Source organism: Lepidochelys kempii, chromosome 21 (genome assembly GCF_965140285.1).
Source record: "Lepidochelys kempii isolate rLepKem1 chromosome 21, rLepKem1.hap1, whole genome shotgun sequence".
In the NCBI taxonomy this organism is placed as follows: Eukaryota; Metazoa; Chordata; order Testudines; family Cheloniidae; genus Lepidochelys; species Lepidochelys kempii.
In genome coordinates this window covers 8,055,955-8,082,690 of record NC_136400.1, presented here as the reverse complement: position 1 = coordinate 8,082,690, position 26,736 = coordinate 8,055,955, and the positions used below count along the sequence as shown (strand labels likewise).

Sequence of the window (26,736 nt, the reverse complement as noted above, 5' to 3'; positions counted from 1 at the left end):
CTCCTACATCCCAGGGACCACCCCTCCTCCCTCCACCCCCCACCCTGCCCCACCCCCCTACCCCAACCACCCCACCTCCCCTCCACCCCACCAACCCCCTAAGAGGTGAGAGACCCCTGTTCAAGCCCCCTCCTTTTGCCTGGAAGACAAGGGCCTCCTGCAAAGGAGAGGGGACTTAAACAGGAATTTCCCATCTCACTGGTCACCTGGGAGATAGGATGTCCTCATTCCAACCCCTTCTTAAGGGGCAGAGACAGGATTTGAACCAGAAATTTCAGGGATCTCCCACTTCCTAAGCAAGCACCCAACCACTGGGCTACAGAGTGATCCTAGCTCTCATAGAGCCCCAATTAATAGTTAAGTAAAGCGGACCAGTTCCAAGAGGAAAGTTTAAAGGTGCTCTCTCTTCAAAGGGCACCACATTTCCCAGCCTTCTGAGGGACTTGAACCCAGGTCTCTCACATTCCTGATAGGTAGCCTAACCACTTGGCTAGAGACACCTTCTGATTTTCTCTTTGGCCTTGCTAATAGTTAAGTAAAGTGGAACAGTTTCAACACGCAAACTAAAGGGAAGCTCTCTTCAGAGAGCACCTCAGCACCCACAGTGCTAGGAACACAAGGTGGGATTTGAACCTGCCTTGCAAAGGCCCCCAAGCCAACACCCAAGCCACCAGGCTAGGAAGGGATACAAGCACCAGCCCTGTTTTCTATCTCTAGTCCCAGACAGAGTCAATTAGCAATGACTATAGAGTGGAACAGCTTCAACAGGAGAGCTTGAGAGGTTCTAACTAGTGGCTTCTCTATAGCCTTGTGTTAGGGCCTGTGCCTAGGGTGTAGGAGATGCTGGTTTGAGACTGTGCTCTGACTCAGAGGTGGCAGCCTTCCCTGGTGAGTGTGCTGGCAGGCTGGTCCTGCTTGCTGTGGCCAGTCTAAGGCATAATCCCTTTTGTGTCAGGAAAAAAAGCTCTACACGCACTGCCAAGAGGGGAGAGCGCTGCGAAGCCTCAACAACCTCACACACATGCCGCCAATTACCAAGGCAAGATTTAAACCTGACACCGAACCAGCCCAACAGCGTGCTCACACCACAGGACTCAAGAGTCAACTGCTTGAGCAGCCTCGTTGGCCCAGGACAGCGGTAAGGATGGCTTCACCGTGGCACAGCTTCCAGAGCAGTAACTGAGGGATGTTGGTTAGGAATGACTCTCTAGCATGGGGCTAAAGCCTCTTTGTGGGAGTGCTGAGTTCAAATACCACCATCAGGGACAGGAAGGTGGGGCTCCTGTCCTGTTGGCTGACGAGCAGAGCATACTGCTGGGAGAGCTGCTGCCCACAAAATTTCAACTACACAACTATGTTTGGGGCCCAGAAGACAGTCTCTGAAGATCCCTTGTTTGAGGCACTCTCTACTTCTGCCACATTCAGCACCCAAACCACTGCACTAGCAAGGGACTCAAATACAGCTCCCCCCTTGCTCTCTCTGTTGCCCAATACAGATTGAATTTGTTATAAATATAAAGTGGATCAGCTGCAACAGGAGAGATTAAGAAACTCCAGCTGTGGGTTCCCCTGTAGCCTTGTGGTTAGGCTATGCATGAGGGGTGGGAGAGATGCTGGTTTGAGAGTGTGAGCCAGCTCTAGGATTTCATGGTGACCCTCCTAGGTGAGTGTCCCAGTCTCTGGGATGGGTAGAGCTGGGAGTAGTTTAAGGCCTGATCTATTTTGTGCTGGGCAGAAAAGGCTCTGGGCATACCTACTGAGAGCACTACAATGGTCCAACCTCAAGACCTGCTCACGAGGCAGCCAGCTTTGTACTCACATGCCTGTAGGTGCTGCAGCAAGGACCTGAACCCAACGCTGCCTTAGCCTAGCTGAGTGCCCATGTGGCTGGGCTAGAGACAACTGCTTGGTTTTGCTCTCTGGCCCAACACACAGTTAACTATGGCTACTAAGTGCAACAGCTTCAGCAGACACGACTGGGAGGTTCTGCTTAGAAAAGATTCTCTAGCCTGTTGGTTAAGACCCAGTGGTGGGACAAGGGTAGAGCCCTGTTCCCTTCTCAAGGCATTCAAAGGGGGGTGGTCTATCCCTGTTGTCTGACCGGTGGAGTGTGCTTCTGTCTACAAAGTTTCTAATATGTGACCATAGCTTGTGCACATCAAATATTCTCAAAGGACACCTGACCAGTTTGAAAGGCTCACTAGCTCTTCAGACCTCAGCACCAGCCCGACACACGCACCCTCCGTACTGGAAACCTATGAAAGGAACCAGACTCACCCTCCCATGACCCCCCCACACCCGGGCTGCCGAGGCACTGAAACCCACCTCCCTTTTTTCGCTCTCTGGCCCGATACCTATTTAATTATTTCAATACAACGTGCAACAACTTCACAAGGAACGGTTGAAAAAGTCCTGCCATGGTTGGCTGGGCACCTGGGTTGTGGGAAGCCCAGGTTTGAGGTGCTGCTCACAAGCCAGCATTTGTTGGTGGCCTTCCTCAAAGTGTGGCTAGTTACTGGAGGTCTGGCAGCACTTGCTGTGTAAAGTCAAATGCACGCTCTATTTTGTACTGGAACAAAAACGCTTTGCAGAGACATTCCTAGCTTGAGAATCCTGCCAGCTGTGGAACTACGGCTTTCAGCTGAAACGAAGACAGGGACTTGAACCTGACATGCATACAGCTCAGCCGAATGCTTAGACCACAGCACTCAACTACTTAGGCTGGCCCCACACAGAGTTAACTAGGGCTACACAGTGGAGTAGCTTCAACAGAAGAGATTGGGAGACCTTAGCCAGGAAAGACTCTCTAGCATGTTGGTTAAGGCCTATGCATGGGGTGTGGGAAAGCCTAGTTCAAGTCTATGCTCAGAAGGATGCAGTGGGGGGGCTTGTCCCTAACCAGGCAGGCTGGAGTGTGTTAGCTGGTGGAGTGTAAGTGTGACAGAAGTGCTGTCCACTAAAATATTTTTAATAACCTGCAACTCTATTTTGGGCACAGCAGACCCCCTTGGAGAACACAGCCCATGTTTGAGCCACTCAGCACCCGAGGGCGCACACAGCCACCAACATAGGAAGGATTGGAACCCGCTTCACTGACCCCCCAGGCAAACAATCTTTTACGTACTTGAAAACTGTTATGTCCCCCCCTTAGTCTTCTCTTCTCCAGACTAAACAAACTGAATTTTTTCAATCTTCCCTCATAGGTCGTAGCTTATAGTAGCTTACAGTAGCTCCACCTAGGTTGTATTTCCCTAGTTTGTTTATGAGAAGGTCATGTGAGAGAGCGTCAGAAGCCTTACTAAGGTCAAGATAGACCACATCTGCCGCTTCCCCCCTATCCACAAGGCTGGTTACCCCGTCAAAGAAAGCTATCAGGTTAGTTTGACAGGATTTGTTCTTGATGGGAGGAGATCCTTTCTCACGCTGGTTTTTCATGAGAAAGGGACGCTGACCTGCATGAGGCATCTCACTCCAGAAGTGGGTTCATGGCGGAGTCTCCTAAGCGGCCATACACCCCTCCTGCCTGTCAGCCAGGCACCTGAGACCCAGAGGAGTGGGAACCAGGCCCCCACATGGTGTTGCAGATGGGGGCCCTAAGCGCAGCCCCTACCCTCTGTTATTAAAGAGCCTCCTTCCACTAAGATCCAGACAACAGCAGCGTTTTATTATCACCGTTTGAGACAATACCAGACATACTGGCTCTTGCAGGGTAAGGATGCGAGATTTGTTCTTCCGCGCTCGTTCTCCTGGCAGAAGGCACAGCTGTTTAACACCACGGGTAATTGCAGACACCAATCAGCGTAGATTTGAACCACAAGTATCGAAGCGCAGGACAGAGCAGGGCAGGGGGACAACAGGCTGAACGGGCCCTACGCCAGCAGTCTGCGGCTGCCCTGACAACTTGAGCCGACCGGGGGGGGGGGGAATGCAGCTGGAGTGCTCAGCCAGCCCGTGGGCCCGATGAAGGGAGCAAGGTTAACCCCTGCAAAACCAGCCACTAAGCAGCACATGGGACGCTGGCTTGGCATCCAACTGGGAGAAACATGCCTATTTTGCAACGCACACCCTCTCCCCCAGGTTATAGCACCCATTGTAGGCTCTGGTCTGCAGTAGAATCTGATATTGCCCTGGTTAACCCTCTGCCAGAATAAACGGGGTACTCCCAGCTGCTGCACAAGGCTCAAAGGATCAGCACTGGCCGCACAGCTCCCCAGCAGTTGGAGCTGGGGGTGCGCTTCCCAGCGCCCGTAGACATACCCGCTTTGGCTCTCACTGAGCTCCACATTCCTGATGCTCGCGCCGTCAGGGGTGGTCCCAGCCACCCAGGCAAAGCCGAGGTGCCCTCACTAGGACCTCCGGGCCCACTGCACAGCCAGGGCCATTGGTTCCGCCAGCGCGACCCCTGCTGCTGCCGTGAGCCCTGTTGTGCTCTTCCCGCAGGCCAGGGGCTTATGGCCCCTTTCTGCCAGCAAGGCCGGCATAAAGGTGCGGGGCACGAATGACTCAGGCACTGAGAATGTGTGTGTGGGGGGAATTAGCAGTCACAAGGAGAGGGCGGGGGTTGTACCTTTTCTATCTGCTTCTCCTGCAGACTCGTTACATGTCTCAGGGAGGCTGTGGGGTACAGCAGTCCCTGGGCTGGTGGAAACACTGTGAGGAGACCAGAGTGCGTGGCCCCATAGATCTGAGGCAAAAGAAAAAGCTTGTGCAAAACCACACACCTAGGAAAGTATTTGGGGGGGTCCAGTGGAAGCTGACTGCACAGCACCCACACCCCAAACATACCATGTCCTGGGTAGTGTTAAAGGGAGATTCCAAGCCAGATTCGGGGATCTGGTTCTACTGAGCTAAGCAAACTCCAGTTCCCAACGTGCTCCCCAAATTCAGGGAAAGTTCATATCTAAACTTAGCAGCTTGGGGCCAGCTGTGCTTTATAGCAAGTTACATGCTGTCCTCACTGCCGGAGGAGTGTGCTGGATGGGGGAGGGGGAGGGAAGGGGTACGTGCAGCCTCGGCCACGTCTCCAGGACACCCAGCTGTGGGACAAGGCACCAGGTGAGCAGCCCTATTTGGGAAGAGAAGTTTATTTTGGGCACGCGGGACCATTCTTCATAGTCGGGATCTTCAACTCCTCCTCGGGATACTTAGGCAAACACAACGCTGAGTGGTGAGGGTGGAGAGGTCACTGCCAGCTGCTGTGACCTCTATGATTAAGGCCCCCCTTTTTCTCCCATGGGCCTAGCAGCAGACCCTTCTCCAGACCCTCTGACTGCAGACCTGTGCAGGCCACCTTGTGTAAGCCCTAAGTGTGCATTCAGAAATAAAGGGGGAGGGGTCTAGAGCCAGCCCCTCACAGTGTCGGGCAGAAGGGAGTTGTGGGGGTGAGAGGCACAGAGTCAGCCCCATCCCCACCTGAGACAGGATTGACTGAGCAGAATTCCCCATACCCTGTGGAGGATGTGACACCAAACAGCAGCACGGTTTGTTTCAGTAAAGCACATACCTGCCGGGTCACCCGGCCCAAGGAACACAGCTCCAATCTTAAGGCGATACTAATCTGCAAGGCAGTCCCGAAATCTTTAAGTCCAGCTGAGCTCATGGCCTTCCTGAATGTCTCACGTTCCAGTCTTGGAACCAAGTGTCTTGCCAGCAGCCAAGGCCTGTCGTCATTCCCCGGAATGGCACCATCAGCAAAATCAACCATGGGGCTAAATCCAGAGATGGGATAACTGTGCTCCAGGGGCTTCGTTTAATCTTTGGCTTCCCAGAAAGTCTTCTTTCCCCTTCCCCCTCTCCCTCCAGACTATCTGCCCCCTCCACTAGCCAGTGGCTGACTGAGGTCTGAGGTCATGGCAGCAGCTGACTCGTGCAGGAGAAAATAATGGGGAATCTTGTGGCCCTGAAGCAGCCTTGAGACGTCATTTTGGCATCTCCAGGGCTGTCACCACAGACTTTGCCTTGAAGTACTGTTTAAATCTTAGCCTTGCATACCTGTGAAGAGAGACAGAGACAGATCTTACACAAGAGAGTGGGAACATCTGACTGCCTCCACCCTGTCAGTGCTACGGGGACTTCCCCTCACTTCCTTTCAAGGGTGAAGCCCACGGCCTTGCTTACTCACGTCTGCTGCAATGAAGGAGAGGGGCGATTTAAGGTGTGGAATAATCTCCAAGGGGAAATGCTGGAATCCTGATTGCTTGAGCTGTTGGGTAAGGAGCTAGATGGGATTGGAGAGAGATGGTCTGCCTTCATTCTAGCAATTTCTGGTCCAAACTCTGCAGGAGATAACAGATCAAGGGGCAGCCCTGTCTTCCTGGGGCTCACTGCGTTCTCCTGTGCTTGCAGCAGAATGCTGATACACTGGGTGTCCGTAACACCGCGGCAATCTGGGGCTGGGCTACGTATCTGAAGAGCCTGCTGCAGCTCGGGCTAACAGAGGTGTATCTTTTAGCCCAGGTTGGAGCGGCAATCCTGTTAGGATCCATGGGTCCCAGCGTCGATCCCTGCCGCGTTACACATCCCATCACACTGCACCTCCCCACGTGCTCTGTCTGGGTGCTGCAGTGACCCACGGATCCAACGAGGACCTCGGTGCTGATCACCGCAGCCAAAACAGGAGAGGAATTCATGCCAGCCTGGGTGCAGAAGTAGCGTGGCAGCCTGCTTGTGCCGTGGCAAAGGGGAAGCCCTACCCACCACCAGCCCTGCTGCAGGGACCTGCTCACCTGAAGAAGTTAAAGTCTATGGTGGAATATTTATCCTGGATCAGGGCCCAGCATGCCCAAAGGAAATGAGAGGCCTGCAACAGAGAGAAGAATCAGGAACCTGCCTAGAGCTTCCCATACCACTGCGGGACGATAAAGCCTTTCATGTCACCCGCTTCTCCCAGCACTCAGGGCCAGATCCTCAGCTGGTTTAAGTCAGCTCCACTGGCTTCAATGAATCTATGCTGATTTGCAGTCAGCTGGGGATCTGGCCCATGAGCTTTTTAATGCTAATGAACAGTCAGCTCCTGTCTTATTAACGATTATCTGTGTGACGTTTTTATGGAGCAGGATCCCGTTGTGCTAGGTGCTGTACAAACACAGAACAAAAGGGCTGTCCCTGCCCCCAAAGATCTTACAGTCATAAGTAAGCGAAATATTATCCCCTTCCTTGCACGGGGTAGGGGGAAGGGGATGTTACCACCTGGTCCCTCCGAGTGGGACAGCCTTGGGTTTGATCCATCCTTGGCTGGCAGCACCTGGGTCACAGCACCTCTAGGATGGTCCCCTACCCCTGCATGTTTGAAATAGCAAGAGCATGTTCCCTAACGTGTCCACTGACAATTCTTCTCTAAATGTTTCGGAGTTAAAATACAGGCAACTAGCTCCACAAGCCCTCGGCTTCCTTATCACGATGGATAGGTCTGAAGTTGTTTACTGCCTGGCTCTCAGCTAAGGTAAATTCCCCTCTAGCGGCTCGGTTCAAAGGTCGCTGTAGCAGCTCCAACAGGGTCATTGCTCTCTCTGGAGATTTTATGTAAGTAACCTTGGCAAAGTCAGATTTCCTTGTATTCCAGGGCTCAGCGGGCTCTGGCCCAGGTTCAGGCCAACAGGTCACTGCAGTCTTTGCTCACCTGTTGTTAGTACCCCACTGACCTACAGTCAAAGCGCATCACTCGTTATTTTGGCCTCCTGTCTCATGGAAGATGTGGCCACCTCTCTTCTCCAGCTTATGAGCAGGTGGCTACCAGTGCAAAAACTTCTTCCTTGAGCTCTCCCAGTCTTGCTGCCATAGAGGACAGAAACTCCGGTCCTCAGAAACTATAGGCCAGAACATTTCTCAGCTGGTGTAAGTCAGTGCAGCTCCATTGACGTCACCTGTTTGTACCAGCTGAGAATCTGGCTCTAAATTTCCAGGGCTCCTCCTGCCCCATGTGCACGGCTGACAGCCAGTTTTCTGGGATTCTTGCTGTCCGGCAGAGGATGCACAAGATAATGGCTAACAGGGCACCGCCGTCTGTCCATCAGCCCGGCAACCTGAGACCACCCAGTCAGATGTGTCTTTATGCTCACCGAGAAAGAGCTCAGAGCCAGATTTTCAAGTGGCTAACCCCAACGTGCAGGTCTCTCTCAAAAACCTGGCCGCTTATTTTGGTGTCTAAATGGGTTCGTAGCCCTTTGGGAAATCTCAAAGTGACACAGAGTCTTGGATCCCATGTAAGCTCTGCTACTTGTGGGATAGCTCCTCAAGCAGGGCAGGGGGAAGAGAGGAAGCCACCCACTGCCTGGCCTGATTTCCTCCACTGCCCCTCCTCAGTGGCAGGAGAAGAGCTGTAATTCAACCCAGAGCCTGATTGTGGCTTCTGGGGGAGCCTGCTCTTTCTCGCAACTCTGCAAACCATAAAGCAAGCCCACAGGCTAGGTTCATGGTCCAGTGTTGCCAACTCCTGTGGTTTTAACAGCACTTTTGTGATAGCTGGTGGGAAACCCCATCAAGAGACTGCATGGGAATGTCGGCTTTCACTTGAAAGAGAGAAAGGGTGTGTGTGTGTGTGTGTGGTTGCAGAGGAAAAACTCGAAAAGGTGACCTGCTTGTCAAAGCCATTCTCATGATTTCTGGAGTGCCTGAGGCCGGCGATGCTGTTAACCCCTGAACAACAGGTACCTACGAGTTGTAAATGTTACACAAGGTGGAAGGCAGTAGAGAACCACGATGGCTGGGGGGAAAAGCGATCAGGGAAGGGCCTCTGGCTGCTCCATCCAGTGCTCTCCCCCACTGAGCACTCTGCTCAAAGTCAGTGGTGGCATTAGGTCTGGATTCCTGAGGAATTAAGTGGCACTCAGAGCTCTTGGCCATCTGACTCCAAGAGAGGATCTGCCTTATTGTCGGAGGAACTTAATAACGTGAAGGACTTCCAGCTAGGCAGGCAGACTCTGCTGATGTACATTGGACCAGGCCTCTAACAGCTCTGAACGTACCACTGCGCCTAGATCTTCAAATAAACAAACAAAAAAACAAAAACAAAAAAAACCAACACGTGCTCAACCTACTGAGCTCTTTAGCAAGATCTGATCCATCACATCTGTTCCCTCTCTGCTTCCACAGCAGTTCCCTTCCCTCCGCTGGAGAACTTTAATTCTAGGGCTTCTTGCATCTCCCTCTAAAGAATCTGGTGCTGGCCATGGAACCATAGAATCATAGACTATCAGGGTTGAAAGGGACCTCGGGAGGTCATCTAGTCCAACCCCCAACTAAATCATCCCAGCCAGGGCTTTGTCAAGCCTGACCTTAAAAACTTCTAAGGAAGGAGACTCCACCACCTCCCTAGGGAACCCATTCCAGTGCTTCACCACCCTCCTAGTGAAAAAGTTTTTCCTAATATCCAACCTAAACCTCCCCCACTGCAACTTGAGACCATTACTCCTCATTCTGTCATCTGCTACCACTGAGAACAGTCTAGATCCATCCTCTTTGGAACCCCCCTTCAGGTAGTTGAAAGCAGCTATCAAATCCCCCCTCATTCTTCTCTTCCGCAGACTAAACAATCCCAGTTCCCTCGGCCTCTCCTCATAAGTCATGTGCTCCAGCCCCTTAATCATTTTTGCTGCCCTCCACTGGACGCTTTCCAATTTTTCCACATCCTTCTTGTAGTTTGGGGCCCAAAACTGGACACAGTACTCCAGATGAGGCCTCACCAATGTCGAATAGAGGGGAACGATCATGTCCCTCGATCTGCTGGCAATGCCCCTACATATACATCCCAAAATGCCATTGGCCTTCTTGGCAACAAGAGCACACTGTTGACTCATATCCAGCTTCTCGTCCACTGTAACCCCTAGGTCCTTTTCTGCAGAACTGCTGCCGAGCTACTGCTCCTGGACCATTACTCTAGTCAGGTACGGCAATTCCTATGTTCCTTTCATGAACGGTGGAGCTCCAGGACCATGAGGACGGAGTTGGTTCACTCCTGGGCCTGGGGCTGCAGCGATGTTAAACGCAGAGCGGACACACAGGCACAGTGAAGAATTTCAGTGTCTTTGAGCCACCGGACCAGATCCTATTTCCTCTCCCTGTCCACTCCCGTAACTGAATCCCAGAGTGCATTTCAGGGCAGATTAACTCTCCCACCCAAGAGCCCTGGGTCTTGCCTGTCAGAGAAGAACATGCTCCAGTGGATGGTAAATATACCTCTTCTATTCCCCAACAATCAATTCTCCCGTGGGTTCAGTATATTCAGAACCCCCGCCCCAGCGCACATCACTTGGTCAGCCCTGCCTCCTCCCACCGCCCCGCCGGGCGCCCACTCACTAAAGCAAACTGGTTCGCTTGCACGTAGAGGGTCTCCAGCTCCTGGTCAGAGATGACTCCCCCTCCGCTTCCCTGGTTCTCCCGGCTCAGTTGCTTGTAGGCTTGCAGGTAATGTCTCAGCCACTGCAGCTGGGTGTCTCTGCTGGGATATAGGCTGTAATCCACCTCGTTCACGCCTGCAAACAGAAGCTAGCAATTAGGAGGACTGGAGGCGGACAAGGAGAACAAGGCAGCTCCTCTAGGGCAAAGTGCTGATGAAGATGGGCTCTCCCAGGCCATGAACCACAGCCCATTGAAGTCAGTGGGAATCTTTCAACTGCTGTTGGACCAGCCCCTGGGAGAAAAACACTATGCAAGTCCAGGGCCATTCTAGTGGAAGACAAGGTATTTCCCCAGAGCTAGGGATGGGGTGCAAGTACACTGATCCTATCTACTTGTTACAAGATCCTGTTAGCAAGTGGGTCCTATCCATCCCTCTCTGGCGCTGGGATTTTGGCCCTGAAGTTACAATCTAAATGTAATTTCCCTCTCCAGGGCACATGAGCTGATTCCTAATCTTCCCTGCGCTCCATGTGAATTTTACTCCTAGAAGTTCTTCAGAGGCTTTTAAATAATTTGGGATGATCTCTGAGAAAGGCCACTGAATTAGGAAACAACAGGGAGCCACGATACATACCAAGTCCCCCTTCCCCCTAGATCTAGTCCGGCCCATGAGCACCTTGTCATGCATGAGCCTGGATTTGATCTCTTTTACTGTTTGCTCTCAGCAGTGGCGCACAGAAGGGGACTTAAAAATTTCAGTGTGGGTTTGTGCTTCAGGCTGCAATAATCCTGCCTAAGTCTTCAAGGTAAAAATTACTGGTACATCTACAACCCCTTTTGTCTTCCAAGTGCAAGGAGTAACTTCCTGTAGACTCTTCTGGAGAGGAACGTGGCAGCTATTCATTCAACCACGTGCAGCAACGCTGCTCAGAAGTTTAGGGCTGGGAGAGAAGCCAACAGAGACCACATTGGGAAATCGGGTAGGCAGAACAGAATGACCCAGGCACTCTGATGTTATTGCCATGGCAACTTTAATGCCCACAAGTGGCCAGGATCTCAGTTTTAGGTCTCATTTGAAAGGTGCTGGCAAGTCCACCAGCACAATCCCCCCGAACGTGGCTCTTGACTCAGTAGTCACTTGAAGGGAGAAGGACCAAATACTGAATCACCCACAACACTTCCTCCAAATCCTCTTAGAGGTTTCCACGCCCAGTGCTGACCTGGTCCAACCCTACTTAGCTTGTGAGAGCTGAAGGCTACACAGTACAAGCTGAAACGGCTATCGACATACATAAATATTACCTGCACTTGGGGCTACACATGGGGAGAGGAAGGAATGTTTCCTACAGTTACTTACATTAATGAAATATCCTCATCAGTTACCCTGTAAGTAAACATGGCCAAAGGGAAACATTCCACCAAACTGAGGGGCCCAGCTTTCAGGCTAGGGAAAGAAGGAGGCAGGGGAGCTTGACTCACCTGCAAATTCATTAAAGTGGTTCCCAATGTCGAAAGCCTGGTAATTGTAACCAGCGTATTCGTAGTCTATGAACCGCACGTGCCCTGTGGAAGGCAAAACGGGGAGCGGTTAGAGTAGACGCCTCTGGTTCTTCAAGCATCCTTGTACCCCTTGGAAGCCACCATCAGGGGAAGGGACACGTGTGCAAAGCTCGTGTGCACTGGACAGGAATGGAACAAACCTTCGGTCTCGTTGTAGATGATGTTTTTGCACAGCAGGTCATTATGGCACAGCACAATGGGAGAGCCCAGCTGGGAGAGAGATTCCTTCAGCCAGGCAACCTCTTGCTCCAGCACCTCCAGACTGGGCACTTCCTGACGGAACCTAGGGGAGAAAAGGATGTGAGGTCATGTCCATGCACAGTAAGTTTCTTTTCAAATGTGGGTTATTTTTTTAAATAATGCAAAGCTCAGTAACATTCAATAACTGGAGAGAGAGAGAGAGAGCGCGCGCGGGCAAATCTCCTAGGGCAGCACAGTCTTGGAGAATCACATCGCATGGGTACTTGGTCCAGCAAAAACCTCTTTGTTCACTGGAAGATCAATGGGGACTAAACACCAGGCTGGGAGCCATGCACTTTCAAGTTCTGATACTCAGCAGCGGTGAATGGCTTGACAGTCCTGGAGATTGGGATCCTCTACTTAGCCTCAGAGCAGGGACAAATCAAGCAGCAGAAGCTTCCCCATGTTATCCTATCAACGTGCCTCCATGGTGATGTGGATGTACTCTCTCTAGGCGGAAAAAGGATAATTCTATCTCCGTGCCCCGCTGACTCTTTAGCCTCTAGGTGGAGTTTGCTAACAAGTGAGCTCAATTGCACTGGTGGTTTTGGTGATGTAAAACCCTGTCCCACAGGGAACTAGACCAAGACTCAAACCCGTCTCACATATAGGGCACAAACCAGCAACAATCAGATCAGTCAAATCAGGAGCAGAAGACTCTCATAGCAATTTGCCTTCAAAGGGTCCATGTGGATCAAAATGATGGTTCAGTTCCCTGAGCTCCCAGGCCCAGAGCCACAAGGACAACGGGATTTTTCAAGACCCCACAGTGACACATGTTGTATTAATAACCTCAAGCAACCCGGTGATACCAAAAAAATGAACTAGTTAATAATTAAATCTAACTGGCCATTTAATGCACTCTGTGTGCCACCTAGTTCATTCACCTTCACTGTTTATGGGTACTGATGGCGTCCAAGTAGGTGGATCCTGACGCAGGTTGAGACTTCCTCTAGATCCACCCACCTGGAATGGATTAAATCTCCCTTGAGGCCTTGTCTGCACTGGACATTAGATGGACTGGTTTTAAACGTGCATTGTCTGGATCACCGAAAAACAGCGTTAGGCCTATGATGGTTTTAAAGCCAGTGTACTGGAGCTACAAGGGCCCCTGGTTTAACCCCTATTTACCCTGAACTAGGTGTAAAATCAGCCCACATAATTGGGATCAATGCCCAGTGTAAGTGGGGCTCAGGTCCCAGTTTAATCCCAGCTGGGGTGATTTTCCTGGGAGTTATTACTGCTAGTAACAGAGGAATCCTAGTCATGGCCCAGGACCCCACTGTGCTAGGCGCAGTACAGACACAGAACAACAAGACAGTCCCTGCCCCAGAGAGCTTACAATCGAAGTTGTCTCCACTTTGATCGCTCCAAAGTCTTTGTCTGTGACACAGCGAAGGTCTCTCCAAGGCAACTCAGAGCAAAGGCTGGGCAGTGTAATCCGAGAGTTAAGTGTTGAGAGAGATCTCCCATTTCAACCAGGTTCATTCTCCCGTGCGGTCTCATCTATACTGGGAAGTCTGCTTGTCGGTGGGCCCAGATACAAAAATTGGCCAATCTTGTAGAGTAGACAGACCATAGCTATATTTAGACCATGTTTCCCTGTTGCATTATGGAAGGGCCCACCTTGGTTTGCTCCTTAACATGACAAATTTCAAACCTTGCTGTAATTGTGTCAGCTGCTCCACTGACAAACGCCACCCCACGTTACCTCTAGAGCTCTGCCACACTCAGCAGTTCAGTTCTGATGTTCACCTTTCTTTCCTTGCATTTTTAGCTCACGTGTTTTGCCTTCCCTGCAGTTTGGGGATTCAAACAAGCCCCCAAACGCAACCAAAGCCCTCAAAATTGTGTCTTGTTTCAGGTCAGAGTCTCAGAGTTACATGGTTTCAACCCAAAACTTGGCCTGGTTTTGCCCAATCCCTGGACTGGCCTGACTCCCCGGAGCTAAGCTGAATGTTTTACTGACCTCTCTGAATCTTTGGACAAACCTGTTGTGAATTTTAGGTTTGTGACAAACCCCAGCAAGGGCTTTGCCTGTTGCCTGTTTTTTTCACTCTGGTTTTGCCCAGTTCCAGTTAAGTTCAGTGTGGAGGGCTTTAACCTAGCTTCACCGGGGGAAGGAGACCAAAGCCCTGAGGTAAGTGGGGAAGTGGGATACTGGGAGGAAGCACGAGCAGGAGAGCGCAAGAGGGGATGGCTCCTGCCTCATACTGAGAAAGCAGGACAAACAGCAAGTTATCTCAAGTGCCTATACACAAGTGCAAGAAGCCTGGGAAACAAGCAGGGAGAACTGGAAGTCCTGGCACAGTCAAGGAATTATGACGTGATTGGAATAACACAGACTTGGTGGGATAACTCACGTGACTGGAGCACTGTCATGGATGGATATAAACTGTTCAGGAAGGACAGGTAGGGCAGAAAAGGTGGAGGAGTTGCATGGTATGTAAGGGAGCAGTATGACTGCTCAGAGCTCTGGTATGAAACTGCAGAAAAACCCGAGAGTCTCTGGATTAAGTTTAGAAGTGTGAGCAACAAGGGTGATGTCGTGGTGGGAGTCTGCTATAGACCACCGGACCAGAGGGATGAGGAGTACGAGGCTTTCTTCCGGCAACTCACGGAAGTTACTAGATCGCAGGCCCTGGTTCTCATGGGAGACTTCAATCACCCTGATATCTGCTGGGAGAGCAATACAGCGGTGCACAGACAATCCAGGAAGTTTTTGGGAAGTGTAGGGGACAATTTCCTGGTGCAAGTGCTGGAGGAACCAACTGGGGCAGAGCTCTTCTTGACCTGCTGCTCACAAACCGGGAAGAATTAGTAGGGCAAGCAAAAGTGGATGGGAACCTGGGAGGCAGTGACCATGAGATGGTCGAGTTCAGGATCCTGACACAGGGAAGAAAGGAGAGCAGCAGAATATGGACCCAGGACTTCAGAAAAGCAGACTTTGACAACCTCAGGGAACTGATGGGCAGGATCCCCTGGGAGAATAACATGATGGGGAAAGGAGTCCAGGAGAGCTGGCTTTATTTTAAAGAATCCTTATTGAGGTTACAGGGACAAACCATCCCGATGTGTAGAAAGAATAGTAAATATGGGAGGCAACCAGCTTGGCTTAACAGTGAAATCCTTGCTGATCTTAAACACAAAAAAAAAGCTTACAAGAAGTGGAAGATTGGACAAATGACCAGAGAGGAGTATAAAAATATTGCTCGGGCATGCAGGAGTGAAATCAGGAAGGCCAAATCACACTTGGAGTTGCAGGTAGCAAGAAATATTAAGAGTAACAAGAAGGGTTTCTCCAGGTATGTTAGCAACAAGAAGAAAGTCAAGGAAAGTGTGGGCCCTTTACTGAATGAGGGAGGCAACCTAGTGACAGAGGATGTGGAAAAAGCTAATGTACTCAATGCTTTTTTTGCCCGTCTTCACGAACAAGGTCAGCTCCCAGACTACTGCACTGGGCAGCACAGCATGGGGAGGAGACCACCAACCCTCTGTGGAGAAAGAAGTGGTTCAGAACGATTTAGAAAAGCTGGACGAGCACAAGTCCATGGGGCCGGATGTGTTGCATCCGAGAGTGCTAAAGGAGTTGGCGGCTGTGATTGCAGAGCCATTGGCCATTATCTTTGAAAATTCATGGCGATCGGGGGAGGTCCCGGACAACTGGAAAAAAGCTAAGGTCGTGCCCATCTTTAAAAAAGGGAAGGAGGAGGATCCAGGGAACTACAGGCCAGTCAGCCTCACCTCAGTCCCTGGAAAAATCATGGAGCAGGTCCTCAAGGAATCAATTCTGAAGCACTTAGAGGAGAGGAAAGTGATCAGGACCAGTCAGCATGGATTCACCAAGGGCAAGTCATGCCTGACCAGTCTAATAGCCTTCTATGAGGAGATAACTGGCTCTGTGGATGAGGGGAAAGGAGTGGATGTGTTATTCCTTGACTTTAGCAAAGCTTTTGATACAGTCTCCCACAGTATTCTTGCCAGCAAGTTAATGAAGTATGGGCTGGATGAATGCACTATAAGGTGGATAGAAAGCTGGCTAAATTGTCGGGCTCAACGGGTAGTGATCAATGGCTCCATGTCTAGTTGGCAGCCGGTATCAGGTGGAGTGCCCCAAGGGTCGGTCCTCGGGCTGGTTTTGTTCAATATCTTCATTAATGATCTGGAGGATGGTGTGGATTGCACCCTCAGCAAGTTTGCAGATGACACTAAACTGGGAGGAGTGGTAGATACGCTGGAGGGTAGGGATAGGATACAGAGGGACCTAGACAAATTGGAGGATTGGGCCAAAAGAAATCTGATGAGGTTCAGCAAGGACAAGTGCAGAGTCCTGCACTTAGGACGGAACAATCCCATTCACCGCTACAGACTAGGGACCAAGTGGCTAAGCAGCAGTTCTGCAGAAAAGGACCTGGGGTGACAGTGGACAAGAAGCTGGATATGAGTCAACAGTGTGCCCCTGTTGCCAAGAAGGCCAATGGCATTTTGGGATGTATAAGTAGGGGCATTGCCAGCAGATCGAGGGACGTGATCATTCCCCTCTATTCGACATTGGTGAGGCCTCATCTGGAGTACTGTGTCCAGTTTTCGGCCCCACGCTACAAGAAGGGTGTGGAAAAATTGGAAAGCGTCCAGCGGAGGGCAACAAAAATGATTAGGGGACTGGAGCACATGACTTACGAGGAGAGGCTGAGGGAACTGCGATTATTTAGTCTGCAGAAGAGAAGAGTAAGGGGGGGATTTGATAGCTGCTTTCAACTACCTGAAGGGGGGTTCCAAAGAGGATGGAGCTTGGCTGTTCTCAGTGGGAGCAGATGACAAAACAAGGAGTAATGGTCTCAAGTTGCAGTGGGGGAGGTTTAGGTTGGATATTAGGAAAAACTTTTTCACTAGGAGGGTGGTGAAACACTGGAATGTGTTACCTAGGGGGGTGGTGGAATCTCCCTCCTTTGAGGTTTTTAAGGTCAGGCTTGACAAAGCCCTGGCTGGGATGATTTAGTTGGGGATTGGTCCTGCTTTGAGCAGGGGTTGGACTAGATGACCTCCTGAGGTCCCTTCCAACCCTGATAGTCTATGATTCTATGTCACTTACCCTTCCCACAACTGCCTGGCTGCATTGCCTGAACCCATACGCAGGACTAGAGATGAGCCCAGTGCAGCTGGCTAGAACTGCGTGGATACAGGATGCCCTTAGCAGGAGTCTTGTTGCTGGGTTCTCTCTCTCTCTTTACCTGGGGTTGGATGCCTTGGTGATGAGATCAGTTTTCATGATGGTGAGGTACTTGTGTATCTTGTGCCACAGGCTGGGTTTGGGGAGGCTCCCGTTGGCGTGAATTGCGTGCATTTTGGCCATTTCCCAGGCTATCAACCTATAACAAATCACACGGGCAGCGATAATAGGTGGCTACACTTCGAGATTCTGTCAATGGGAAATGCTCAGCACCTTCTGTCAGCCACACCCCAGGGCCATCAAGTTGGGCACCCACAAAACCAGCGCCTACTGTTAAAAATTCAGACTGAAAGTGTCTAAATTCTCTCTCCATTTTAGTGGCGTGACTTCCAAAAGCTTCAAGGTACCATCTCAAAAATCTCCAAACTCACTGGGCCAAATTCTCTGCTGGTATAAGTCTCTGGAGAAATGCCAATTTCAGCATTGCCAACCTCAATGATTCAAAAATCATGGGATATTTTTAAAAAATCATCTTGTGATTTTCAAGCCAAATTTTTGTTGTTGTTGTTCCTGTGATTTGCTCTCTGGTTTCTGAGCCCTCAGGTTGCAATTGCATCATGTTTTCAAGTTCTTCACAACAACCCTGAGGGTTACAAGTTACTTCTTTTTAAATGAAAGCTGAGATTCTGATGTGATCACTTGATTCCAGCAGCTGGGGCTTCAATCAGTATACCCCAAATTACGAGATTTGTCAGAAAACCAGGAGAGTTGGCAATACTGCTGGCATTTACACGAGCAGGGAATCTGGTCGCCGACTGCAGTTACCAGAGAATGCTGCTGTCCTGGTTCTATCTAGGCAAATGGTATGGGAGACTTCGGGGGAACAGCCTCTGTGGGGCTTGCAATGGCTGTGCGCACTACACATCTGCCGGACGAAAGGCCAGTCTGCAAGAGAAAGGCAACACCCACCCCCCTGCCAGCAGCTGCCTCTGGTTGCTGGGAGAAAGGATGCCCTATGCTGCCTCCCACCCAAGTTCCTGCTAGCAGCCCAATACGGGGCATTGCAGAGGTGTCAGGAACCTATTCCCTGATCTGGCTTGGCTTCTCCCAAACGTCACTCCCTGCATGCAGCACCCTAAGACCGATAGCAGAATCAGGCCCATAGCAATCCACCCACGTGCCTTTCCCCTCCCAAGGCAGGACCACGGAGGAAGGAAACGTGGCACAAACCACACACATACACACTCACCTGAAGATTTGTGGCTGCCGCACATGCTCAGGTTCCAGAGCCATCCCCTGCATGAACTCGTAACACAAGCCGTTTTGGAAGGTGCAGTAGAGGTTGGGGGCGCAGCCATGGGCTCGCAGCACCTGGAAATTCTTCAGCTCATTTTCCCTGTCCACAAAGAGCTCCGTCTTCCGGCCGTAGACCCGCACCAGGACCGCGTCCGCCATCCCCTCGTCCATGTAGCAGGCCATGAGCTTGTTGGTGATGCCATCGGTGAAGAGCTGGCGAGGGAGGGACAGAGGGAGAGGGTTAGGGCGTGGTGTGGTGTGGGGAAAAGCAGCGAGGCCGTAGGGGCCATTAACAAGTGTGTGCGCAGGGGAATGCCCTGTGGGAAGGGGGAAAAGAGACACTAATGTAGAATCCGAACAGCCCCGAGTGTAAAAGGAAAAAGGTTGGCACAGGAGTCTGTCCATGGTACTTATCTGGCTGCCACAACCATTACATGTGAGTGGCTCACACTCCAATGGATTTGACCTAGGCAGGCAGTGTGGTCTAGTGGACAGAGCACTCCACCTGCCTTCAAGTCCCAGCTCAATGCCCAGCCTGCTTGGGCCAGGAACTGCCCAGTTCTCCCATCTGTGAAAGGGGATAATGAAACCGATCTCCATGGGAAAGTGCTCCGAGATCTGATGAAATGCACTATATAAAAGCTAGGCATTGCTATCACCATCCTCACAGCACCCCGGTGAGGCGGGGCTATTATTTCCATTGTACAGATGGGCAACTGAGGCCCAGAGAGCTAAGGGACTTGCCCAAGGTCGCACAGGGGTCTGTGGTGAAGCAGGGAATTGAGTCCCAGGCAACCACCCTTTCTCTCTTTGCCACTGTCGCCAGTCAAAATGCCGACTAGGGAACAGCACAGACACTTGGAACGGAGTCCTAGCCAGGTCACCAGCCTTTGGCTCAGGATGGAGGTTGTGACTCAGGGCACATGGGCTGAGGCTGTTAAATGCGCAGCGTGGCGCAATATTATTTGAACAGTGTCCGAGTTGCACTAGGCACTTTACAAGGACAGATTGCAAGATACCGGGTCTGATTCTCCCCCGCCTTGCAACTTGGGTCATTGCTGGAGCCGTTCTGTTTTGTGCCCTCTGGGTGCTGCTTGTGAATGAATGCGTGCACCTGTGCACGGTCCCTGCCAAAAGAGGCTGCAGTAAGATGTGGGGGCAACAGAGAACAGGAAAGGGACAAGGTGAGGAAAGAAGGGGTCTCAGCAGCACCACCGCACGGAACCGCATGGTTTAATTAAGAGCTTGGTTATGATCAGCGGGCACTCTCTCTGGAGACCTTTCTTGTTGGTTCGCCTCAGGAGACGCACCAGTCACAAGACAACGTACGTTTGGGAGGTCTCGACAGCATCCCAAACATGGGCCTGTCTTGCACTCCTCATACGGCCCAGGCTTATAAGTGGAGCTTGGAGATTTAGTAGCAAAGCATGACACTGGGTTAAGTTACAAACCTGACACTCGATCCCAGTTCAATGGGGGCGCTCAGCAGGGTTTCGAACCGGGGTGGGGTGGGGGAGGGGGCTGTGATAAGTTCTCAGCTAGCTGGAGGCGCTGATGAAGGCACCAGGCACAGCTGGGTGGTTTGGGCTGTTTGCCGGCTGGCGACTCAAGAGAGCTAAAAGAACCGTTCCACCTTGAGGTGTTGAGGGCCGCGGCTCAGGCCTCTGTAGGTTCTGAGCTGCCCCGCGGGCAGAATCCCTGAACTGGCACAGAGCCTCAGGCACAAAACACAGCGAGGAGCAAATGAAACAAACCAACCAACCGCAGGGATCATTGACAGCACTTTGATCATTGACAGCGGGGATGTCTCTGCTGGGGATGCCTCTGTCACTAATCTGATGGCTCCTCACAGATGGAAAGAGGGTTTTGTTCGGGCTTCTCCTTAACTTGGCTGGATGCCCGGATACACGGAGTCTTCTCCCCTTCCCCCGTCCTCTCCAACTCAATGACCCTTCTTCCTGCAGATCTCTCCCTCTATGCTCCTGTCTATGCTCTCTCTTGGGAAGCAGAGGAAACGCACAGAGGTGTGGATTGATGGGGAAGGGAGGCCATTCCAGATGGTCTGGGGACGGCAAGAAATATTGGCCTGATTCCCCTCTCACTCACACTGGAGTAAATGAGGAGTAACTCCACGGAAGTCAAAGGAGCCAACGAGATGGGGGCGAAGCGGAACCCTTAGCCCCGGGTTAAGTTGAGATTAATGCTGTTTCCAAGGGCCACTTTTCTCTTCGATTTTTTAAAAGTTGGGGGAATCTGATGCTTGTGGAAAGAAGCGAGGGGCTGCTAGCTCCGGCTGCAAGCCAGTGCTGAGCAAGGCGCCCCCGCAAAGGCAATCCTTGCCACCCACCGAGCCATCCTGCTGTGGGAAATGCAGGCTTGGATCCTTGGGCCTTTCAGAAGGCAGATCTGGTGCTGCCCGGGAGTGCAATGGGACGGGCAGAGTCAGTCTGGGTGCTGATGAGACAGTGGCACTGAGGGTGCAATCCGATGGGGCTTGTTTTGCCGGGGCGGGCAGTGCCCAGCATTATGGCCTGATGCACAGGGGAGGGATGCCATGCCCAAAGCAGGCATTGCTCAGGCTACCCGCTGTTGCAGAACCGGCAGCACCAAGGGCACAGCCTGGTGCCGTACCGCCCAAGCTGATGCTACCTTTGTCCAGCACTGCCCGGGACATGATCTGGAGCTTTAGTAGCTTCGCTGTAGGTGACAATATGCTTTTCCCCTATAAGTAAAAAGGAAACTGATTTGAGCTTCACAGGCCAGAGAGAAGTAAATACCATAAGACTCATATTTCCTTAAAGTCTTCGCCCTCAGCCTCTCCCTGTCCTCCTCCTTTCAGATCCAATGGGCCAAATCCTCAGCTGGTACAAACCGGCATAGTTCCATTGATATCACTGGAACTATCCAGATTTATACCAGCTAAGGGTGGGACCCACTGAAACTAGCCCCCTGCACATGGAATAGAATAGCCCCAGGTTACGTGAGGGCGAGAACGGAATTTCCTGTGGACAGGTCCCACTCCCCCAGCAGTTCTAGCTCAGCAGCCCCTTCCTCTTCGGCAAACTGAACTCTGCCTCAGTTCTTCTCCATTTTCGGATCTGAAGTCCATTCAGATCTTTCCTGTGGGTGTGAATTGGACTGTTGGTATTGATCCTGCTGGCATTCCATGACGTTCATTTCAGCACTGCTGACGACCTGCGTACCCAGCATCTCACAGCTCCTCCAGCTTCCAGGAACAAGGACAGCTGCTCAGGAGACCACCTGAGACGTTCCCGGAAGTGTCAACTGCAGAGTGAATGTGACACACACATCCCTGCCTATTCAGACATTCTCACAGCCATTCTTCACCCCAAAGTGCTCCCGTGCATCTCCTGTCTCTTTCATTGGATGGTAACTCCATGAGTATTTAAGCAGGGGCCTTTCTGTGTTGCCAACACAGCCTTAAAGATACTGGAATGCACAGCATAGATCTCCAACCTGCTGCAGTCCAGACAGGGCTTCAGCGCTGAATGTATTGTGCTGGCTCTCCTTATCACATCTAAGGTGAGAGAGAAGCAGGCACCCCTCTGATAGTATGCGATCAAGCTTGCTTACAATGCCCTGAAGCTCTCCAGCATAGAATCATAGGAGTGGAAGGGACCTCGAGAGGTCATCTAGTCCATGCACTATAAGGTGGGTAGAAAGCTGGCTAAATTGTCGGGCTCAACGGGTAGTGATCAATGGCTCCATGTCTAGTTGGCAGCCGGTATCAAGTGGAGTGCCCCAAGGGTCGGTCCTGGGGCCGGATTTATTCAATATCTTCATAAATGATCTGGAGGATGGTGTGGATTGCACTCTCAGCAAATTTGCGGATGATACTAAACTGGGAGGAGTGGTAGATACGCTGGAGGGGAGGGATAGGATACAGAAGGACCTAGACCAATTGGAAGATTGGGCCAAAAGGAATCTGATGAGGTTCAATAAGGATAAGTGCAGGGTCCTGCACTTAGGACGGAAGAACCCAATGCACAGCTACAGACTAGGGACCGAATGGCTAGGCAGCAGTTCTGCGGAAAAGGACCTAGGGGTGACAGTGGACGAGAAGCTGGATATGAGTCAGCAGTGTGCCCTTGTTGCCAAGAAGGCCAATGGCATTTTGGGATGTATAAGTAGGGGCATAGCGAGCAGATCGAGGGACGTGATCGTTCCCCTCTATTCGACATTGGTGAGGCCTCATCTGGAGTACTGTGTCCAGTTTTGGGCCCCACACTTCAAGAAGGATGTGGATAAATTGGAGAGAGTCCAGCGAAGGGCAACAAAAATGATTAGGGGACTGGAACACATGACTTATGAGGAGAGGCTGAGGGAGCTGGGATTGTTTAGCCTGCAGAAGAGAAGAATGAGGGGGGATTTGATAGCTGCTTTCAACTACCTGAAAGGGGGTTCCAAAGAGGATGGCTCTAGACTGTTCTCAATGGTAGCAGATGACAGAACGAGGAGTAATGGTCTCAAGTTGCAGTGGGGGAGGTTTAGATTGGATATTAGGAAAAACTTTTTCACTAAGAGGGTGGTGAAACACTGGAATGTGTTACCTAGGGAGGTGGTAGAATCTCCTTCCTTAGAGGTTTTTAAGGTCAGGCTTGACAAAGCCCTGGCTGGGATGATTTAATTGGGAATTGGTCCTGCTTCGAGCAGGGGGTTGGACTAGATGACCTTCAGGGGTCCCTTCCAACCCTGATAGTCTATGACTCTATGATTCTATGATTCCAGTCCCCTGCAGGGAGATGCTTTCTGCTTAGTGGCAGAACTAGGGGATGCACTGGTGGTGGGGCCAGATCCTTGGAGACCACTGCAGTTGGGCGTAACCGAGTGCAAGCTGTAGGCTCCTTTTACTTGCACTGGGGGGCTGGACAATCTTCAGCTGGCCCCAGAATTGTGTGTGGGCATCGGGGGGGCGTACAGCCACCTTTACCCAGCTTTCCTGGGTCCTACACCGAGCAGACCTTGGCCACTCTAAAGACTTAGCCTTTAACATCTGCAGTGGTGCACAGTACCTAAGAGGCTGGCTCGGACACCATGGAGCTAGGCAGGGTAAATCAGCGTCACCCCATCATGGTGCTGATATGTACCAGCTAAGGATCTGCTCCAATTCTCTCTTTAATAAAAAAAATGGTCTTTTTGAAAAAATTTTTTTAAAAAGAAAGTCTCTCTCCCCATGTTAAAAAAAAAACAAACAAATATAAAGTAACATCAGCTGGGGCTACGATTTAAGGCTTCCCCTTAGGCTTACACAAGTAAGATCTGCTGTTCAACACAACATCAACGCATGGATACAAGACGGCTGACAAGAGTCTTATTACGAACGCTTTGTATTATAGGTAGCAGTTAGAGGGCTCAGCTGAGACCGGGGCTCAAGGGGCTGTACAAACACATGACAGACAGCCCCTGCCCTGAAGAGATCACAGCCTTAACTCAAGAGTCTCCTGTCTATTAGCAGCTGCCCTGGCACAGATATTTTGACACAGCTTCTTGTATTTAAATGACTCTGGGCTACTAATATATTACTAAGGATGCTCCAGGCACACTGGAAATAAGCGCACGGGCTTGTCTGAGTGCTAGATTACATCGATACTGTACTAGTACTGTGCCCTTGCTGCCCAGCTACAGAATATTTTCATGCAGGGATCTCAAAGCACTTTACAAATACTGATGAGCTAAGCTAGGCAATGTGTCATTACCATCCCTATAAAAACAACAAGGAGTCTGGTGGCACCTTAAAGACAAGCAGATTTATTTGGCCATAAGCTTTTGCGGGTAAAAACCCCACTTCTTCAGGTGCCTATTACCATCCCTATTTTACAGATGGGGAAACCGAGGCACAGAGCAGCAAAGCCAGTTAGTGGCACAACCAGGAACAGATTCTTGGAGTCCCAGTGCCTGGTCTCTGGCTCTAAGGATTCGATGCCTCTGCCTGGGGAGAACCAGGGTTCATGGATCACAGAATCACAGGACTGGAAGGGCCCTCGAGAGGTCATCTAGCCCAGCCCCCTGCACCCACAGCAGGCCCAGGTATTCTCCAGACCACTGCTTCTCCAGCTGTCTGAGGTGGGGGGCTGGCAATGTTCTTCCCACTGTGCGGGCAGACCGGCAGCCGATGGCCCGCGGACCACCACTTGGAGGAGCGCGCTGGCCTCCAGCGTCCCTGGCAGGTGCCCCTCTAACCTGCTCTTAAAAATCTCCAACGTGCAACAGGCATTTCAGAGTTCTGCAGGGAACATGAATCCGCCCAGTCACTCCTCAGCTCTTCGCGGCCACCCTAGCGCCCCTGGGACCGCCCGGGGGGGGGAACGGGGGGGCTGCGAAAAGGTGCCCGGCAACATCCCCCGGCGAGGGAGGAAAGACCCGGAGCAGGTCACTGGGCGCAAACCTCGCCCCTTCCAGGGGCTTGTCTAGCTCCAGAGCCCAGGCGAACTTGCACCGCCCCCGGGGTGCTGCGGGAGGCGGCTGCCCAGACCAGATCTCGCCCCAGCAAGCGGTTTCCCTTCCGCCTGCCTGGGCGAGAGCCATGGAAACCGGGCTGGCCGGGGGCGGCGGCGGGGGGCAGCCGGTCCAGCCCGGCCCCTCGCAGCCCCCGGGAGGGGACGGGACGCTCGCCCCGTACCTTGGTTTTCACGCGCTCCGGCGCCCACTGCGGTCTCAGCTCGCGGATCAGCCGCAGCGCGCCGGGCCGGACGTTGTCCTCGTCCACCGCGATGCCCAGGCAGCGCACGGCCGGCTGGCCCCGGCGGCCGGGCAGCCCGGCGGGGGCGGCGGCGGCGGCGGCGGCCGAGAGCTTCTCCTCCATGGCCCACGTGCAGCGCGGGCAGACCCGCGGCCTCTGCCGGGCCGGAGCGGCAGGCGGGGAGCGGGCACCGGCGACTCCACCCCCGCTAGCCGCGGAGCGCTGGGGCAGCGGCCCATGGGCAGGGGCTGGAGAGGGGCTGGGCGGGGAGGAGCCGCCGCCGCCGGGAACCCATGAGTCAGCCCCGCCGCCGCCGCCGCCGCCCCTCCGTGCCCAGCCCGGCGCTCGGGCCGGCCACCATTGTGATGTCACCGGGGTCCCCCGGCGCCGCCATCCCGCCCCGGGGCGGGCCCCCCTGCGCGGCTCGGCCGGGACGAGCGGCCGGGACGAGCAGCCGGGGAGCCGCTCCGCCCGCGTCCCGCCGGCCCTGCGCACTGCGGAGGGGCCGCTCCGCTCCGGGCAGGTGCGCCGGGGCCGGGCGCAGGCGGAGCCTGGCAGGGGGAGCCCCGCTGGTGCCGCAGGCCGTGGGCAGGACTGTGGGGGCGGCCCAGAGGGGTCTGGGCTCAGGGGCGCAGCCCCTCGCAGGTATTTCGGCATCGCCCAGGGGCTTGTTGTTCAGTGGGCGGGAGCCCTGGGCCAGTCACCGCACAACCCTGCGGCCCCTCCAGGCTTTACTCTGGGCCCTGCCCCCTGGGCAAGGCTCCCTGGCCCAGTGAGGGCCAGTCTTAGGAACAGGAACTTTTAGGACAGTTGAAGATTCAAGGCAGGGAAGGTGGCATCTCACTGCTATTTAGGGCAGGGCGACCAGAGAGCAAGTATGAAAACTCAGGGGGTAGGGGGAACAGGTGCCTATATAAGCAAAAGCCCTGAATATCTGGACTGTCCCTGTAAAATGGGGACATCTGGTCACCCTAATTTAGGAATTCGTCTCCTTTGCCGCTGCTCTCTGCTGCCTGTTGGCGTGGTCCGGATTGGCCTGATTATCCAAGGAAAGTATGGACATGGGGTAAGAGAGCCCTCTCCAAAGCACTCAGACAACAGTTAGAGCCGGCTAAATGGGACAGGTTTCAGAGTAACAGCCGGGTTAGTCTGTATTCGCAAAAAGAAAAGGAGTACTTGTGTCACCTTAGAGACTAACCAATTTATTTGAGCATAAGCTTTCCTGAGCTACAGCTCACTTCATCAGATGCATACTTACGACGCATACTTAGTATGCATCCGATGAAGTGAGCTGTAGCTCACAAAAGCTCATGCTCAGATAAATTGGTTAGTCTCTAAGGTGCCACAAGTCCTCCTTTTCTTTTTGCTAAATGGGACACAGTTCGTCAGGAAAGTCACTTTACCCTCAGGAAGCTGAGTCCCCCTCCGCCAGCCT

At 52.3% G+C, this 26,736-nt stretch overlaps 1 protein-coding gene across 1 annotated transcript; it reads right to left on the bottom strand.

The window, feature by feature from the left end:
* Nucleotides 1-3,649: 3,649 nt before the first annotated feature.
* On the bottom strand, nucleotides 3,650-25,768 carry ETNK2 (ethanolamine kinase 2). The gene is made up of 8 exons (XM_073320065.2): nucleotides 25,242-25,768; nucleotides 18,555-18,814; nucleotides 17,367-17,504; nucleotides 12,036-12,178; nucleotides 11,815-11,898; nucleotides 10,294-10,469; nucleotides 6,726-6,799; nucleotides 3,650-5,991 (listed from the first exon to the last, which is right to left on the bottom strand). The coding sequence occupies exons 1-8, from the start codon at nucleotides 25,422-25,424 to the stop codon at nucleotides 5,919-5,921; spliced, it is 1,131 nt and encodes a 376-aa protein (XP_073176166.2). The 5' UTR covers nucleotides 25,425-25,768; the 3' UTR covers nucleotides 3,650-5,918.
* Nucleotides 25,769-26,736: the final 968 nt, after the last annotated feature.

What these genes read in the sequence shown, in the direction of transcription:
- ETNK2 (XM_073320065.2), bottom strand. Translation starts at nt 25,424, where the DNA reads ATGGAGGAGAAGCTCTCGGCCGCCGCCGCCGCCGCCGCCCCCGCCGGG. An exon ending in CGGCAGCCACAAATCTTCAG is followed by an intron (nt 17,505 to 18,554) that starts GTGAGTGTGTAT and finishes GATTTGTTATAG; the next exon opens with GTTGATAGCCTGGGAAATGG. An exon ending in CCACTTTAATGAATTTGCAG is followed by an intron (nt 10,470 to 11,814) that starts GTGAGTCAAGCT and finishes TTCTGTTTGCAG; the next exon opens with GCGTGAACGAGGTGGATTAC.